General features: G+C 35.7%; 1 protein-coding gene across 2 annotated transcripts in view; it reads left to right on the top strand.

Moving 5' to 3' along the window:
• The first annotated feature begins 7,538 nt into the window (after positions 1 to 7,538).
• The window catches only part of LOC142341540 (uncharacterized), a 60,566-nt gene continuing 48,726 nt past the window's right edge, over positions 7,539 to 19,378 (top strand). The window contains exons 1-2 of one of the 2 annotated variants that reach the window (XM_075392554.1): positions 7,539 to 8,204; positions 13,820 to 14,659. In XM_075392554.1, coding sequence (XP_075248669.1) covers positions 14,281 to 14,659 — 379 coding nt within the window. In that variant the 5' untranslated portion in view covers positions 7,539 to 8,204; positions 13,820 to 14,280. Of the gene's footprint in view, positions 8,205 to 13,610; positions 14,660 to 19,378 lie in introns of those variants that run through there. The other variant, XM_075392552.1, reaches the window with a different exon arrangement.

A 19,378-nucleotide genomic window follows, 5' to 3' on the forward strand; every position in this document is an offset into this window, starting at 1 on the left:
GTTATAAATGTTGAGAAGGGCACTTTCAGTCCGTTGATTTTTTCTTGCACAGGAGGAGCAGGAACTTCAGCAACTCGGGTGATAAAGCAAGTTGCCAGCAAACTGAGCCTTAAGAACGACGACTCCTACGCCAACATCATCACGTTTATCCGAACGAAAATCAGCTTTGCGCTACTCCGGAGCTCCGTGCTCTGCCTGCGCGGTTCCCGCTCGCTCCGATGACCGCAGCCGGTCCAGGCTTCCATGGGGGCGGTTGTTGAGGAAGGGAGGCTTTTAAGTTGATACTCCATTATTTGATTTTCTTTTAGATTTGTTTTACGTTCTGATAATTTTTATCTCACTTGAAGTTTATTGCTGGTTTGTAGCAAACCCTTCGCTGTACCCAACCTTCTCTCATCTCCTTTTTAAATTCGTTCTTTTTCTTAACTGGTACCGATTGAACTAATTTTTGCCACCATTTTTGTAAATACTGTTTTCGACCTTGCTGTAACTGTTCTGATTAAACCTCACATACATTTTGTCTATATGCTATTGTAGTTTGTTCCCTTCTAATTTAAATTTTCTTTCTTGCTAATCAAACCAAAGCGGAGAAGTGATAATAACATCAGCTTGCAGGATTTTTTTTACTAAGATTTGAAGCTGAAAAAAGGCGTAATTGGTCTTTTTGAAAAGGAGACTAACCATTGTTTTTTAGTAGTTTGCATAGTTGTTGCATTCTTTAAGTTTTCATTTGTTCAAACTTTGTTTTCGTGGGCGATTTTTTTCCTTAGTGGCCTAAGTGAAACCTCAATTCACACCTCGCCTTCTGGTAATTGACATCTTAAAATATGGCTCTTGATTACTATGGCGATGTTGAATGAAAAGTATAAATAAATTCTCAAAAATAAATAAATCTCAAAAAAATCCGGTTCGATGTTTTCGAGCTCAACGGTTGTTCCAAATCTTTTTCTAGTTCAATTATTTTCTTCCTCAATCCTGCTTGTTGGTATGAAACCAGTTAATTTGTTGTAGGTCTTGTTCTTTTAAGTAAACACACTAATCAATTATGCATATTTATTATCATAATACAAAACAAATAGTGGGACGTCGTCGATCGGTTTTGTTGGACCAACTGGTTTTCTTGAAATGCGAAATTGACCTTTGAGAAGTCGAAAATGAAAGCACGCCCTCCATGTAACGTTTTCTGATCCAAAATTTGTAGAAGTCAAGTTTTGGTCCAATTGTGCCGATGGGTTTAGCTCGCAACCTTAATCCAATCACATGGATCAATTGCATGTAATTGCCGAAGTATGATCTGACTCATCTGAAATCATTATCATTATTTGTTTAGAGTTCATTTATGGAATTTTGGTTAGATCGATGAAGGCAAGGACCTTCGGCAACGTTTACGGCTTTGACAGTTTGCCCCCGATAACGGGACAAGGCAAAGCCTTTTAAGTAATTGGTGAATTGCTAATCTTTGGTGTTATTGTAAAGCAAGTATATCACTTAAGTGGACTTTATGCCGGGCAAGGGTGCGCTTTTGAACTAGGGATTTTTGCCAGATTATGAGATTAATCTGGCCGCTTTTATTTTGTCAAATCTCGATATTTCTCTGAAAATCTGCCAATTCTAATGCATTAAGGCGTTCCGACAAAATCTCATTTTTATTGCTTACGGCTTCTAATTTGGCAGAAATTGGCTGATAGTATCTATTCGAGTAAAATTCAATTTGGTTTCTTTATTTGCCTCCCTGTTGTGTTGTCTACCAACATAGACCCACACCACCCAAACGCACCGAGCCTCTTCTATCCTCACCCACCAACTTCCCCCTGAAGCCTAAAAGCCCTGAAATATATTTGTGTGCCTATTACTCTCCCTTTATTTTTGAACTCAATAGCTCCTCTCATTTCACTGCTGATACCTCATTGGCTCTATTTCCACAAGGCGTTTTCTTTCCTCAATTATTTGTGATTTTATTTGACTACTGTTACTACTACAGCCTTTCTTACCAACAGCCTCTGTTGTGTATACTTTGCCCCACTTACCTGCTACCTTGCCATATTATATACCCACCGCGGCCACCCATGTACCTTAACCCCTATTTGGGGGCTGAACACAATAAAAGACATTGAATTCATGCGCCTAGATTTCCCCCAGATTAACCCCCCACTTTTTCACCTCAATTTTTCTCCAGGCGCTGCCCTAGTTTTGTTGCCCTGTTACTAGTTTTGATATTTCCCCTATTCCATAATCAGGTCGCCTGTTCATTTGATAACCATTACAGAATTCTTGAACGAACAACTAACTAGCCAAAATGGCAGCGTATTAGCGCTCATTTTTAGTTATTGCCGAATTTTGGATAGTTATTTGGATGTATGGTAAGAATGACTGTTTTTTTGAATAATATCAAGCGAAGAGGCAGAAAGTAGTGGTGGTAAGATATAAAAGCGCGGATGGAATGAGAAAGAGAGGGAGCAAAGGGAGATAGATACTTGAAAAGAACGGGAATTAACCATCATCTGTGTAGTTACAAACACACTTGTAGTGTTTACACGCGGATACATAAAACAAAACTTAGTCTAAACAACACCGTCGCTTCCCAAGTCGCCTTGATCCCATTTATATTTTATTCCCGGATTCATTGGGAAACTTATTTTTGGCCACGGCACCTTTTGTCTCTTACTTTTACCTGCCACCTTTCATTATTTGAATAAATTGAGAGATGTTGTATAAATTTTTATAGTCCCAACAGGAATTATCTATCGTTAGTGTTGCGGGTGAAAAACAGATTGCAGACTAAAATATTCCTCGATCTTTCCCAAAGAAGTGGGAAAATTTGACCTTGTTGCTTTTTCGCGATTCTCAATTTTATATTTTTACTGTTCGGAGCGTATCAAATAAAAAATCATATTATCCAAAATGTTTATTTTGTTTGTTTTCTCAATTTACAGCTCCTCTGTTTTGTTTAGAATTCAGTTCGTTCCACCCGTTATAGTTATACTGGGTAGTAGTTAGTAGTAATAACTATAGTTAAGAATGGAACCTGTGATGCGAGAATAAAGACTACGTGGAGATAGCTTACCAATTGCCGGCCGGATATTTCATGCGGCTATTCAGATTTCATTCTTAATGTGCTTCGTCTATTGTGGGTAGAAAATTGCCTCATCAATTATTGACATTGAGCGCAAACAATATGCTTTGCTAAGGTCGCCAACTCCATGCATTTCCAACTTTGCATGAAAGTAACTCTGACAAAAGGTTTCTCACATCAAAAATTATTTCAGTTTTTGGGCACAATGTTCTTTAACTAAGGTAGAAATTTTTTGTTTTTTGCACCCAACAATTTGAGTGTTTGAGTGTACGCACTATTTTTTTAATAAAGTCTTACAGATTTTTTCAGTTTTTGAGTGTTAAGGTATATAGAAGATAAATATGCTAAAAATCTGCTTGATGTATATATAAAATGATTAAGATAAATATGTTAAAGAAAATTGCTATAAAATTTTTTATAATTTTGATTTAATAGAAATTAGTACCTTCCCTGAAATTTTCAGATTTAGTTTAGAAAACAGTTATGATAGATTCAGAAAATTGGAAGTTCTTCTGTGATCCATTTTCAGTGTTTTTGTATTAACAGGCTTGTAATGCTTGTTTGCCTTGGCAACAGTGTGTATGACCTAATAAGAGGTTAGCACAAGGAAATAGCTCCGCAATTTTTTAATGGTGTGATGAAATGGTAGCACTCGACATGCACGAAAATTGCATGTGGATTTATACACTGAAAGAGGCATCGTAATAATATATGGTTAGATATGATTTCTATATTGCTTTTCGTTTCGGTATGAAAATTTGAAAGCAGCATCCGGAATTAAATATATATTGCAATTAATGGATGTTATTGGCAATTATATGTTGCTGTCGCCATTTTGAACTCAAAAAGTTGGTCCTAATATTTCAAAAAATGCTTCTGTCCTCTTCTGCTTTAGGGATAGTTTTGATAAAATACTCTTCCTTTAACCCCACGAGTAAAAAAAACTGGGACACAGGAATAGTATCTTTGGAAAATTATCACTAACGCAGACAAGGACCCGTGGGGTTATTGCTGAATTAGTAATACATGCTTTTGTTTCAACTTAAAGTATTGTTTTTTAAGATGTGCAGCTACAGATGAGTAGGCAAGAAATGTTGATACAAATTAGGTTTGCTCCTATCCTACAAGTTTATTGGGGGGGATGCTTTTGCCAGGGAATGCTTTTGCTATTCTAGTTATCTTGCTTTTTGTCCATTGATAGCGTTTGCAATAGTTTTGTTCCATAGCTTTTTCAGATACAAAAGTTGTTCCATTGAAAGATCAAGCAAAATAGAATTAGTTCCAAGACGTTTTTATTTTTTGTTTCTCGAAGGAAAATTAAGGCATGGATTTTAAAAATTTTTTATTTTTGTTTGTGTTCATCAGGGGAATTTATTACATCGAATGTCTCCGTGTCTACTTAGAAAGAGTTGACTTTTTCATCATGATTTGCTCAATTTCAAGATTTCAGCGAAACAAAGACATAGGGCCACAAAACGAAAAGTTCTTCACAAAATTGTTTGTAAAGAAGGGAATTTATGTTCCAAGATGTTATAATACTCTGCTTCAATTTTTGTTATAAAATAGTGCCACTGTCATGGCTGCTTTTAATGGCGGTCTTTTATTTGAGCGGAGCAGGCTTCTTTAAAAAGTTGATTTTTTTCACTTGTTAGAGCCCTTTTTATTGATAAAATTGTGCAGAGCTTGCGGTAACCTACTTGCGTGTTTTTTTAAGTTACACAACGAAAAGGCTAAATATTTTAAATTATACCACTTGTGTCTGATCATCTTTCTGGATCCGTTGGATAACCGGAAGATTCTTTTTTTCTAATATGATTCATAGCTGTGATATTTTTTTCTTAATTAACTGTCAAGAATTTGAGATTTTGCACGTGTGCCAACTGCATGGAGTCCAAGCTCTACAATCGATCACATCAATTTATAGAATAATATTCACTGCTAATTTAAAATTGGTGTAGAACAATACTCTAATTTAGCAGTGTTTTTCTATTTGACTCGGTCTCTGATGGTTTGTCTATGGGTTCGATTAAATCCATAGAATTTCTGGCCTAAGACAGTTTTGTTCTAATTTTTGTGTACTCTTTTTAACGGAGCAAGGATTTTTGCCCCTGTAAGTTTTTTGTTCATAGAACTCTAGATACGTAAAATACATTTTTAATGCATAGAGTTCTATGAGCAAAAAAACAATGGCAATCAAAAGTCGGAACAATTAGCTGGTGAGCAACTTTAGATACGTAAAATACATTGTTAATGCATAAAGTTGCTCATCAGCTAATTGTTCCGACTTTTGATTGCCATTGTTAATGATATGGCCCTAAGTTTGAACGGATTTATTTTAACAAAGTTTACATAGTCAATTCTGACCAAAGTGCATTTTGTGTTGTCAGTTAGACTTTTTTTGGGTCAATGTTTATTGTGCAAATAAGATCTGAGATTACTACAGACCAGGAAGTTCATTTGATTCATTTGCGTATGTAGACCTAGCTGAAGTCTTTTGTGAGAAGGAGAGTGGATAGAACCTGGAAAAGTATCGGAAATGAATCATCTGTTAAAGAGTTAATGTTAATTTTAGAAGTTATTTTACTATTTTCCAAAATTTTAGCTCGCTGATGTGCATGCTTTTTGTTTGCACAACAGCCTGAAAATCTTGGAATAAAATATCAATAATGTTATAATCTTGGACTTGAGATTTTGCAGCGCACGTTTAGTCACTTAAGAAATTTTCGGAAAAATTAGATTTCCTTCATAAAATCAACTCTAGTCGAACTGTAGTTTCAATTTTATCTTACATTCAAGTAATGAATTTGTATCTTTGAAACCCCTTTTCAATACTGTGATATTGTTAGTTTTTTTGAAAAGCTTAGAACTATGTTCAGATTATTTCAGTGATATTTAATCGTCTGAAAAATTTTATCTACGTTGTATTTCAGTGCGTTCCCGATTCCATTTTTATGTTGTGTATGCGCCAGGACACCCAAATTTATGAATAAAGGAAAAATTTGTGAAAAAACGTAGTTCAGACTTTCCACATGTGATAACTTCTGAAAAGAATTCACAAATACTAATTGTGGCTCTTGTTAATCAAATCAATACTTTTTGAGACCCTTAATGTTTTTTTCTTGTGAGAAGCTTTTAATTACGCTTCCTCGCAAAATTACTCTATTAATTGCTCTCAAACAAAATTTGTTGCGATTATATTAGTCCTGGTATTTTTGTGTAATCGGGATAAACATGTGACCCACGGAGGGCATTAAGTTTTTTGAACGCCTTTTGGCTTACTAGACTCTGTATGCGATTAGCCGAAACTGTTTTGAAGATATAATTTCATGGTAAAGGGCGGTTCTTAGAGTCCACCTCAGCGCGCTCACCTCACGCTCCCAGCTCTGTTAACCTTAACTACTACTGAAGAAGCCAACAGCTCGCCAGTCATTTTGGAGCTATTACTATTCGCCCGACGTGTCATTGATATTTGATAATTTAAAATTATTTACATTAATTTGCAGCGCTTCTGGAATTTCATTTTGAGGTTGTGTATGAGGCAGCTGGGCTAGTGTAGTAGTGTATACGCGAATTTAAGAATCCGGAAATTTTTTGTCAATTTTTTTTCAGATCTTCAGCCAGTGAGGAGTTTCTTGAAAGAAGTTCTACTTCTCTTTTGCCGCTCTTGTTTAAGAACCAAAACTGTTGAGTGGTTTAAGGAGATGTACTATAACCCAGTTTTAACACAATTTAGCACAAATTCTTGGCTGTTTGAAACAATTGATGTTTCTTGAATTACTCGATTTTTTAATTGGCCGGTTCAGCTGTTCATTTTTCTTCATTCCATGTTTTCTGTTACTGAAATTGGCTGACAACCTGAGAGAAAAAATGAAACAGAAATATGTCATGGTTATCTATTAGCTAGCTGGAGTTAGAGGTGGAGATTGGTAAAATAAAGTACACGTTGTTTATAGCGCATAAAAATGGCCTAAATAAATAATTTCTGAGAGCATGCGGTACATGTTTAGTTTAATGCCAATTTTTGTTTCAAAACCTAACCAGGTGTCAGTAATCAATTAATAATGTGCCATTTCTTTTTCGCTGTTTGAATTTGAAGGAACCATGAAAAAGACCAGAAAAGTGATAGAGAAATTGTGTTGGGGAAAGCGCCTGAGGAAGTACCTCTGGATTTGAGAGAAATGGAATACACAAACAACCACATTTTAAAGGCAGGGGTGGTTCCCCTATTGAGGAGGATAGACTTTTGCTAAAGAGATTTCTATGGCTAACTTAAATCTCATTTATGAATAGTTAACGATGGAGTCAAATTTAGTGCATAGCTTAGCTGCGTATTACTTAAAAAGCCGCTTTTGATTCAGGTTTTATTGCGACGCTATCGCTAAAATCCTCTGTTTGTTTTTTTCCTACGCGTTTTTCCTACCTCACACAGACAGAGACAGGCGAATAGAAAGCAGCAAGTATAGTAATGGCTTTTAAAATTGAGCCTTTCTTTCATTCTGTCCATTAGCTGAGAGTGGTTCAATTGACGGGATTGCCTGTGATTAAGGTCTAATCTTAAACTGATTAGAATCTTTTTGTTGTTGTTCACATGTCACCTTTATGCATCGCATCATTACATCAGTTTTAGCGTGAAAACAACAAGCTGAAGATTAACACGAATTGTATGTTCTTATTTTCCTCCGACGTGTGGTCTTGTTGAGAGTGATTTGAAACGTGCCACTACAGAAAGCTGACTAGTCTAATTGTATTGTATTGTATTGTTTGAACAGCAGAGAGCTTCAAGTCATTGCACTTTGGCTTTTATTTAACAGTAATTTTTTATTGTTTCACGCTCTTTGTTCTCGCTAAATTTTCACCTCTCAATTATTGAATAGAACGCAAAAAAAAGAGAAAGATTATCGATCGCTGCAGCTATTTTTTCTTCGTAATTTGTTCGTTACTCTTTTTACGTGGCACCTTTGCTTTCCTATTAGCTAAATAGTAAAATATTGATTATTAAAACAAGCTAATGGATAGATGTGTGTGTATTTCCCGTTTCCCATTAATAAAGTGTGACCTCTTATTTTTGTCTGGTTAGCATAAATTGTTTCCTTAATTATCTGCATAATTGGAACACGGCCTAAATACTTCAGTAAGTTTCACGTTATAATTCCTTTTTGCCCTCTTTTCACATGTGTTCTGCGAAAGCGTGTATAATGTTGTGACTTGTTTTGAGACGTTCGGTAAGACTTTTTAGATGCTTCGTTAAATAGTTCCTTAATGTGAAGCATAAAGTTTAAATTAACGGTATCTTCTAGGCAAATTGCATGTCAAAAATTGTAATTCTAAGCGTACTTAATGCTGTATGCTTAAGAAACGATTTCTAAGTGGTAAGTGCAATTAGCTTGATGAAGACGCTGTCACGTAGCAAGGGGGTGGTTTTGTTTGTTAAAAACGAACACTTCAAATTGGGCTTGTGCTTTGCAATATAAGTTACTCGCTGCCGTTCATTTTCGATCAAATAGCTGTGCAGGTTTCCTTATCAAAACTGGTGTCGAAAAAAATTGTTGAATTAGAGTTGTCGTTTTTTCTTAAAGGTATGCCGTAATTTAGAGGTTAGCCTTTACGGATAAATCAAATACTCAACAAACTGCACCATCTGAATTTAATTTATAAACTCTTGCTCAATATAGTTATGCTATCATTATCAATGATGTGTTTTATGGAGTTCGTGGAAAGTTAAAGTACACAAAATTTAAATTGCCTTGTAATGGTGTTGGATTTTATCAAATCTGATAGAAAAAAATGAGTCTAGCCTGTCTTTGCTTTAGCACAGCCAGTTCTACCTTCCAGTTGAGTGTTACTTTTAGCTGGAAATTTGCAGAGTGTTGCTGATAAGTAATTCAGTGAGAGTAAATCAGTAAGCAATAAGTAAATTGGTTTGATCAGTAATCTGAAGTAATCAAATTACAATTTTTTTTGGGGGGGGGGGGGGGGATAACATTTCATCAATTTATGTTCTTATAAATAAGTTTACATCTTTTGGATATAGAATCATTTTTTAAACAAAAGCTTTTGCCGATTTCCGCTCTGCTATGATTTGAGTTTTTTCCGGTTCATTTACGCCATGTACGAGCATCGATGCAAACTTCTCCCTTCTCATATTTCTCTGTATTACTTCTTCTCGGGCCATTTTAAAGAACAGATTGCAACAATGAGTTTTGCGGATACTGCGGTGCCAATTCGGTAAAGTCGAAGTTTTCGAAAATTTTTTGACATTTTGGCAACGGCAGTAAAAATTTTTTTAATTGCCCTCAAATGAAGCTCGAAGCATTTATTGTAGTCGAGTGTGTTGTTTTTGTTCATGCGTAGTTTTCCTTTTATTGATCTTAATTTTCTATTGTTTTTTATGCTCTCGATTTCTTGTTTGTGTGGCTTTCTAAATGGCTTTCTAATAATTTTAAGCTGCTGAACTCAATTGACAGCAGCTTATGGCTTACAACTAACTGCCATATCAGAGAGCGCCGAATTTGGTTTTATTTTTTCAATTAATTCTTGTAGTCTATATTAAGCCGCAATGACATCTTTTGAAGGTCTTCAGTGGTGTAATTGCATTCCTCCCTTCTGTGCTCAATAAGTCTACAAATGACTTTACTTAAGCTGGCTACGAACGCAGCGAGCCCCTGCTGTTGCTCGAGAGCAAGTCATCCGAAGTTAATGGGTTTTGTTATTGTTTCGGCATATTGGTTAATATGTTATTGTTTCGACATTTTTCAAAATTGGGATATATATATATATATATATATATATATATATATGCAAGTTTGGTTTTTTTTCGTCAATTTTTTACTTTTTGTTGACGCACCGTAGAGAAAAAGAAGAAAACCGTCATTTTGATATACAAAAAACTTATCAAGAAATTCGAAAAGGGGGGACTAAATTTCGAAGGGAAAACGAAAAGGAAATAAGCAACTTCGCTGCGGGGGAATTTGTAGTGAAATTAGTTAGGGTAAATCGAGATTTGTAGCCAGTAATTCTTTAGAGTTGAAAGAAATTTTTTGAAAAATTAATTAGGTTAAGTGCAGATTTATAACCAGTATTTATTTAGAGTTTGAATATTGAACTAATTAACAAAATGTGAAAAATCTATTTTGATTTTTTCACAATTTTTTTTCCAATACAAACTTTTTATTGCGCGGATAATTTTGTCTCTGAATCAGAAAAGTTGCATGGGAAATCGAAGAGTTCATTCAATTTAGAGCTCTCCAAATAGCAAAAATCAAATTTAAAAAAACAACTAAAAGAAAAATGTATTATTTTCTAAATTCTGGAGTTGCTCTTGCAAATTTGATTTCTTAAAAAAAATACTCTTAACTTAAGATAGTGAAAAGGTCAAAACGTAAATTTAACTGATAACCAAGGTTCCTCAATGGCACTCATTGGGAGCCTTTAATGACAGATTTCAGCGTTCCTTTTCTATTTTAAAAATAGAGAATTTACCTTATGTTTGCTACAAATTGCGATTTAAATTATTGTCCAAAGAATGTGATTCTTGAATTTACCTGATTACTCACCTGTGAGAGTTTAAGACAAACGAATTTGCTTATTATGCTCATGAAACATAAAAAATCGACAAATGAATTCGAAAAAAATTCCATTCAAATTTAATGTCAATTTTACGATTACCGTCTAATCAAATGTTATTGCATCTCAGGAATAGAAAGGAAGGTAAAAAGTGAGAAAAAGGGCAACCCTGTATGATGCAATTTAAAAAGGACTATTTTGTAAAGTCGCACAAAGTTTTCATGATTATGTCTGGAATTGATTATTATTCGAACTCGCACCTATCCTCTCTATCCGCCATTTTTACAACTGAAATTCTACAAAAGCTGGAAACATTTTCCGACATTGTGTAAAACTTAAATCAATTAAATAATAGACAGAAGACGTATAAATGACTTAAAAAAATTGATTTGATTTAAATTTGTTTCAACTGATAATTTTTCTATCGGTTTTGAATGATCAGTTTTTCTGTTTTTTACTGGTTTTATCTAATTATTTTTGTGTCTTTTCAACGCAAGACCTCAATGCAATTTTTAAAATGTAATTTAAAATGGAAATTTGCGATGGAAATGTTATTATTCTAAGTAAAAAAATGTTTCCTTGTGAAGAATTTGCGAACGTGTTTAATTATTTCAACACCTAGTTTTTTGCAAACTGCTTTTCAATGAATTTCATGCCCTATCTTTAGCCTCAAAACGCAATGTCAAATTTTTTGAGGCGTAAATACATCACCTATTACCGGAAGATGTCATCATTATCCGTAATTTTTGAAATTTAGAGTGAAGTGTTGAAAGTATTGCTGTCTGCTCAGATCAATTTTAATGGCTGTAATACCTTTCGCAAATTCTAATGAAACGGAATCGTAAATGGTCATGTTTAGTACCAGTTTTGAATGCCATTAAAATGTCTTGTCTAAGTTTACAGTGAAACGAACAATTTAGCAAAATACACAATTCTAATAAACCATTCGTCGCTTCAATTGTTGAAATGACATGATTACATTTGTTTGACTGAATGGAAGTATTTCAGGAAGGGGAATTTTTGGCTGATTTGAGAGAATGCTAAACGGCTCATTAGCTATCAGAGAACACGCGTGTTTTATCTAATATCTGAACCTAATTAGATGTGGTTATTGATCGTGTTTTCTATTACCTGGCAGATCGATCGGAGGACATTTTGCCGTTCTAAGACTACTGGTTGTTTTTGATTTGTCGACAGATATTTTGGTTCAAATTTGGTCAGAGTACACAGTTAGTTACCTGTTTTTATTTTTGATGCTCCTGATAAAGTATTTGATAAAATGCAAATTGAAAACCAGACCATTCGCGTACTTTACTCTATTTGAAACATTCTGTTCCTCTAATGTGGTATAAAATCAATGTCAACAATCAATCCCTTGTGAATTGGAGTTTCATAACATTGAATTCCATTACCTTTTGGCACGTCCGTTGTTTGAATTAATAATTTTTGCCTTATCGCCAAGTTGTATCCGGATCAATTGGTTTCAAATGCTAATTGCGTCTATCTTTTTGAAACTTGGCGTATCATTTATTAGGGGAAAATAGGTTAAGGAACTGTTTCCTGCTCCCCGGTAAAATAGTCATCCCAATTTTGAAAATTTTAAAACCCTTGGGGTTTTATTTATTGTACTAGTTAAAGCTTTCCACCTCTTATGCGAATAAACGAATCACTCAGTGCACAAAAGCATGTTAGTTTGTTCATGCAAGCTTGTGCAGACAAAAAATTGCTCATGAAAATTGAAAGTGGTCAGATAACCTATAGCCCCCCCCTCCCAATCTTGGTAAATATACCATAATGGGGGCTATAATTTCAGGGGGGGGGGGGGGTATCATGGCAAAGACCCAAAATTTGAGTAGACTTAAACGGACTTTCTGGGACTGGAAAATTTAGATGTTTTCCATTTGTGTCATCCATCCAGCCCCCCCCCCCTCCCCCCGCGCCCAGTACACATCCCCCCGCCCCCTCAGTGCGTCACCCCCTGATTCAGCGAGTGCAATTACAGAGTAAATCAGTATGTAAAATTTGGCACAAGTGGCTGCATGGGTTGCAAATAATATCCACCCAATAATAAGAGGGGGGGGGGGGGGGGTAAACGACGGAAAACATCTCAAGAATGCTTGTTTCCTCGATTCTTCAACAGTGAATTGTTTTCTCTATAAGCTGATTATATTTCTTTGAATTGTTGCAGGAAAGAGCAATGGTTGCGTCAGCAGCACTTTCGGAGCTCAGGTGAAGTCGCTTTATGGCCGTGCCCGACATGCGCTAATTGTTTAATCATTGAGTAATCTGAGCCCAATGAGTGTGTGCAATTTAAGTGACCCAGTAACCTTTGGATTGAACCCTAGTTCATGCTTTTATTTGAGCAACAAACAAGGTCTAGAACTTCATTGTCTCCGCTTTCTTTGCGAAATGGAGTCATTGCTTTGAGAGTAAAGGCGGACCAACACATTATTAGTTGATTTTGGATTTAGAGTTTTCGTTCTGGCGTCGCCCAAAATTGGGTTTGATCTGTTGGTTGCTTGAAGCTAGCTATAAATGGCCGTAAAATCGTTTAGTGCGCTAAACAAAGGGGGACTACTTCTGTTGTATCTGCGCTAATACTTCAAAAACTTCAATCACTGTATGGCCCTAACGGCACCCACTGTGGTCAATGATATCCCTTTCAAATTGTACGGGCGGCGGTTGTGAGTGCGTAGGCGGGGGGAGGGGGTTGTTTGGGTGGTTGATTTTGGAGAACAATGTATATTTGATTGTTGAGTGTTTACTCACAAAGCCTTGTTAGTTGCTTTGTGTCAGCAAACGAATGGTGTAGTAAAAATCAATTAACCGTTTCGAAAGCTTTATGGGCCGCCTTGCGAGCTGCAATGAATGGAATGATAAAGAGAACCACTGGTAGCTGTTAACTATTTAGCGATCGAACCATCAGACTTGGTTGGAAGTGTTGTTGATCAAGCCATTTAAGACTACGGCAAATTCCCCCGTTCGCTCATTCTCTTTTGAGTTCATTTCTGCACTTAGGAGAGCGAAGCTATTTATTTCCCAATTTTGCTCACTCTTCAAGTCTTAATGTCCTTAAATCCCAAACAGAATGTTTGCATTTAAAACACACTTATTTTTAATACAACCTTTCCTTGCTAAATTGTTTGTTCAGTTTTTATTGTAATATACTTGAAAACATTTCAGATTTATGAGACTACAAGTGAGCGTCGGCCACCTATGGGAGATAGTGCAGTAGTAATACGTGCACTCAGCCCACCACCGCCACCCGGTCGCCGCCCACGCACGACTGCTGAATACTTGTATTACAACTACTACTACTACTACGTAATATTGTGACTTTTTAGCCCCCAAACATTTCTACCCCCTGATTCAACTACCCCTCCCTTTTGTGTATTATTACCTGCCTGTACTTGCGATGCTGAGATGCCACGCCTATCTTGATCACCGTCCATTCTATTCAATTTTGTTATTGCATTCTCCTTTGCATTACAGAAAGGAAAACAGAAAAGCGTTCCCCCTTCAATAAATTGACGTAAAAACGTGTATTTAAGATGGCAACCTTTTCTTGTGTAGTTGGTGCTGTTTTGACGCAAGAACCTTGCTCACAACACAAATGAAGATCTCACAAAAGCGCCTTTATCAAAATGGCGATTTCGCAACCTCTAAAACGTAACCTCTCTAGTACCAAGAGAAAATATGCAAATTACACGCAAAAACGAGCCTGCAATTCTATAAAGGATGTACCGCATTCAGGAACAGAGCAGCAACCAACCTTCCTTGAAAGCTCAAAAACTCAGTTATTACCCATCACAACCCGCGGATTGTTACTAATTAGTGTTATTTTAATAACTGTGGGCTTGGCTTCAGTAACAGAAGCGGCTGCGCCTCACTGCCTCGTTGGGTGTCTGAATTCGACATGGTTTCAATGCAAGAGCTCCTGTGTCTGTATTAGCCCTGAAAAAGTATGCGATGGTGGGGTAACAGATTGCCGTCTTCAGGACTTCTCAGATGAGGAAAATTGTCGTAAGTTTCAACTCTAACTGGTTTTATCAGTTTCAATAAATGTGCCTAGTCGAAGCTGTGGAAGAGGCTCTGGCGTCATAAAAATAACCATTTTTGAAATCGTTTAGATCTGTTTGCGCCCAATAGTTACCGGGCCTTTGCCATAAGTTATTACGAATCATACTGTTAATTAGTCAAACTTAATTAATTAGTCTCAATTTTGCCAAATTATTTGGTCCCTGTTGGTATTTTCAATGCGGTTTTTTAATCTAACTGACTACTTGCTCTCGAACAAAGTGTGAAGCAATTACTGTAAACTAGTTGGTGTTTTTTATGCAAAATTTTTGTTCGAACATTTTGACTTTTCGAGTGACTTTACGCCCTCGACTTTTTTATGTTGCATGATCAGGTATCGTAGCTGAACTCTCAAGTGGCAGTTCACTGCTTAAAATCAAATGAATAGTGCGCCAAAATTGGTGTAATTTTTCACTTCAAATTTTATTAGTGGTTTTAGTGGTATATAATAACCTTTTATGACGCATTTTGAAGCCTCTTAGAGAATTTAGTTACTCCCTCTCCCACCTGACCGAAGTAGGCTGCTATAGATTTGAGCTCCCACTACTAGTCGTTCGAGAGCAACTCGAAGCCCATTATTAAAAATTTTCAGATTATTGAACAGTGTGAAACAGAACTTGAGCAAAAAAGCTACTGGTTTGTGGCCGAGTTTTCATTGGTAACTTTTAACAGATTGGAAACTGTGTTTGCTTACGTTGTTGGTATTAAAGATATTTTATGTTCACATATGGCTATTTGGCTTAAATTTAAACTGTGTCCGATTTTTTATGAATTTTTTTTATGTTAGGCACTCCAGAGATAACCTTTTTGTTTGACAATGGCTCTTTTCCAAGAGAGTTGTTTCCAAAATTGTATTGGCTTTTTTAAAAAAAAATTGGTGACATCCCTTTTTAATATGATCTTACTCCGCACGCGGAAACAAGTTGATATGCTTTTTAAGCTAAGCAAAATTGAAAACAGACTGAAATTGAGAAAAAGCAGTGTGATTTTATTCTTGATTGTTTTTGAAATCTATCGAAAAAATTGCTGTGAAAAGTTTGCTGCACGGAAGAAAATTGGGTTGCTGTGTGGCTTTTTCTAGTTTCAACTCTAACTTTTTCTGCTCAAGTGGTTTTCTGTCATACAATAGCAAGTGGTGCGTTGGAGATGATATTAGATTTTGAATTTGTTTTTCTGTAAACTTTCTACTCTTCTAATCTGTACTGGGTTTGGAGTTGCGGTTAGTGTCTCTAATGTTTTTCAAGATAAAATACAGAATGATCTGCTTTCGGAAATACCGGGGCAATTTTAATCAGAATACACCAAACTGGTTCAACTTTCTTTGAAATAAAAGGATAAATTTGTGTTTGTGCCACAGAGTTTGTTTTCTTAGTAATGTTTAACATTCATATATCTTCTTCTGGTGGATGTCGTCCTCCTATTTTCTAAAGTGCATTAAGAGTATAATTTTCTGGATCAGATTTTGAGCAAAAAAAAAAACATTCGTCCCGGTCTCACGTACTATTTCTTAAATGGAAATTTACATGGTGCTATAAAACAACACATAATTTGTAACTGGGTGGTCATGAACGACACTAGGGCCGCGAAATTTTGCTAGATCCAATTTTCCTATTTCCGTCTCTTTTGGCTTTATTTCCAGTCATCTTCGACATCTTTGGATCTGTCATATTTGCTTGAAAGGTATTTAAACATCATTTGCCCGCCTTTACAATCTCAAATTAAAGCAAAGAAAGTAGTTATATTTTGATACCAACCCGTTTGTCGAGTATCCTAAATTGTCGAAATTGTTACATTGTCGGATGGTAACTATTGTGAGCTTTGCCAAAGTCTACGAGTTTAACATTCAGAAATTTGTTCATAATCGAAGCAAACTTGAAAAACTTGCACATTCAGATTGATTTTATGATGATGTGACTCCAAACACTTTCAGTTACGTTTTAGTTCCTCTTCTTAACTTGCTAATTAAGCATACTTCATAAATGCTAATATCTTTAAGTTTATTACGTTGATCAAGTGAGCCAAGGCCTCTTTTAATAATTATGATTGGTAGTTTTTTCGCTGTTATTCTTTTCAAAAGGTTACAAGTGGTTTGCTTTCTTTTATTAGAGCAAGAATTTAAGGTTTTGATCATTTGAACGTCTTTTTAAGAAGACGTTTACTTTAAAATAAAAAGTTGCGTGTAAAGGTTTTGTAAGTCATGCAAGTTTGTTTCAGGCTTTTGAGCCTATTTTTGCAGCTACTGATTTAACTTTGAATAACTAAGTTTTACAAGTTGTAAAAGCAACACGATGTCTTTGTAGAATGTTACAGCATAGCTCTATATACAACCAATATGGTGAAGAAAAATAAATACGGTTAAATTTGAGCTAAAATTTTTTTGCTTCTGTTTGGCAATTGAACAAGTGCACTTGAGCATGTTCGCAAGCAGACTTTGTGACTCCTGAGAGAAGAATGTTGAGGATTTTGTTTCCTGTGCTTGTTGAGCTGCGCAAATTGAGACCATTCCTATCTTATCACTACTATTCCCTTCAGCAGTAGCAGCAGCAGTAGACTTCTAATTGTCAACACAGTAATGGAGGAAGCACTATAGTCTGATGTTATTTTGAAGGGCTGATATGTGGGAATTAATTTATCGGAATCCTGTTTCCGTAGTTGAAAGTCCCTGACGAGAGGCAGATTGTATTTCTGTGCAATTTATCAAAATCAATTAAGCTGCACCGATTAAGTTTGTCTGTGTATATATTTAAATGTTAATTCTTTCAACCGGCAGTGTCAAACAAGCCTACAGCCAAGCTAGACAAAAGTTGGAAACTAGGTCGATAAAGATGAGTTATTATGAGTGAATAAAATTTTATATGTCTAAGATATGATAGCGTAATTTTTTAAAATCCCATTTGACACGCCAATGGGAATGGTACATGCTCTGTTATCAGTTCTGATAATTAATATTGCAAATGAGTATTATGGAAAGGTTTCCATTTCTTTTGGTATAAATATTTAAGCTCAAAATTAGGCTTGTATTAAATGAACTGTTCCGCTTTGCTTTTGATGTAAAGAATCTATTCCGGTAGGATTAGCTGTGATTACAAAAGACCCCACCCCATTTTATGAAGACTCTTTTTACATTTGTGTGACTGGTGTGCCCTGAAAGGAACTGCTGCTTTCTAGTTAATTGTATTAACTGCTTTTGGTGATTGTTGTTTTGCAAATATGGGATTTTTAAGCTCCTTTTATTGCTTCAATTCAATATAACTCTCATGAGGAAATTGCTAAAATTACTTTTGTGTTCTGCCTTTGATTTTTGCTGTTCATTTAATTGTGCTTTTTATTAAGTGCATTTGCAATTTTCATGCAGTTCTGTGGTTTCAATAATATAATTGAGGGGTAAAATATAAATTTTCTAGCTTGCTATTAAAAGAGTGTAAAAAAGCTCCTCCTTTTTTGTCTTGACGAAACTGTAGGTGGTGAAATCGCTTTGTAACTGTCTGCTCTGCAATGTGTAGGATTAGTGAATTTTTTGAAAAAGTGATTCCTCTGAAGTTGAATGTTTTTTTCCTTAATGACAGAAATGCATCCTGAGGAATGAATAAGTTAAGCTGTCTACGCTCGCATTTTTGACTTCGAAAGTTAAACCTTTTCGGAACGGAAAAGACCCCGAAAATTATTGCTGCTTTTGAAACACGCTCTTGAAAGATTTAAGATACCAAAAATCTGAAGTGCCAGAAATAGAAATGCCAGATAATACTATATGCACAACCAGACGTCAACTTGCACGAACTTTCGGTATTTTCAAATTTACAAGATGCGTTTTAAGCAAGGATACGTAACTGCAGAGGTTACTACGAAAATCTGGTTTAGCATCTCGAACCGTATCGCGGTTCTCGTTAAACGCCAGAAGTTGTCATTAACTTCAAGCAGTGTCACGTAACCTATACTCGCATGAACATGCATTGCACACTCTGCCGGGATGCATTTTCAAAGCAGGGAATTGATCTTTTTTCACAGAAGTTGTTGATTCTACTTAGCCTGAAAGTTTGGGAAAAGCCTTATCTTAACGTCGTGTGATCTAGTGAAAAGTAGAGGTTGTTATGACAAACACTAGGTTATGAACAATGTTGAACTATTTTTCGGGAATATTTATATTCCCCTGTGCAAAGGTAGCTAGGTATCTTAATATAAATTACAAGCTAAAATAGTCTTATATTTATTTTTTACCTACGTGCGTGTGTGTGTTAGAGCGAGAGGGAGTATAATCATAGTCAAATTAGATTGTAAGATGAACTCTAATTGTTGGATCCGGTTTTCCATATTTTTTAATGAGAAGTCTGACGTGTGTCAGTTAGACGTCCGCTTTTCCCTTCTTTGTTATCACATGACGCAAACTGACATGCCTGTTTGTTTTCCCGCGGCCGCTTATCGATTATACGCTCTGATGGGAAAAGTACTCAGCTATATTTAGAAGACTCTGCAATGGTCAGGAAAATGATGAACAGGCTTAAGATGCGTGAGCTAATTTTTTGACGCATAAGGGGGATAGTTAGACTTTGCTGATGAAATTTGGTAAATTGAACTTCAATATAAAGAACAAAAATGGTCTGGTTCAATAGAGCAAACTTTTTTTGCTTTTTTGGTTTCCTTAGGGGACGAAATTGTACGATGCTTCTA

This window comes from Convolutriloba macropyga, chromosome 6 (genome assembly GCF_964194025.1).
Source record: "Convolutriloba macropyga chromosome 6, txConMacr16.3, whole genome shotgun sequence".
Taxonomy (NCBI): domain Eukaryota; kingdom Metazoa; phylum Xenacoelomorpha; order Acoela; family Convolutidae; genus Convolutriloba; species Convolutriloba macropyga.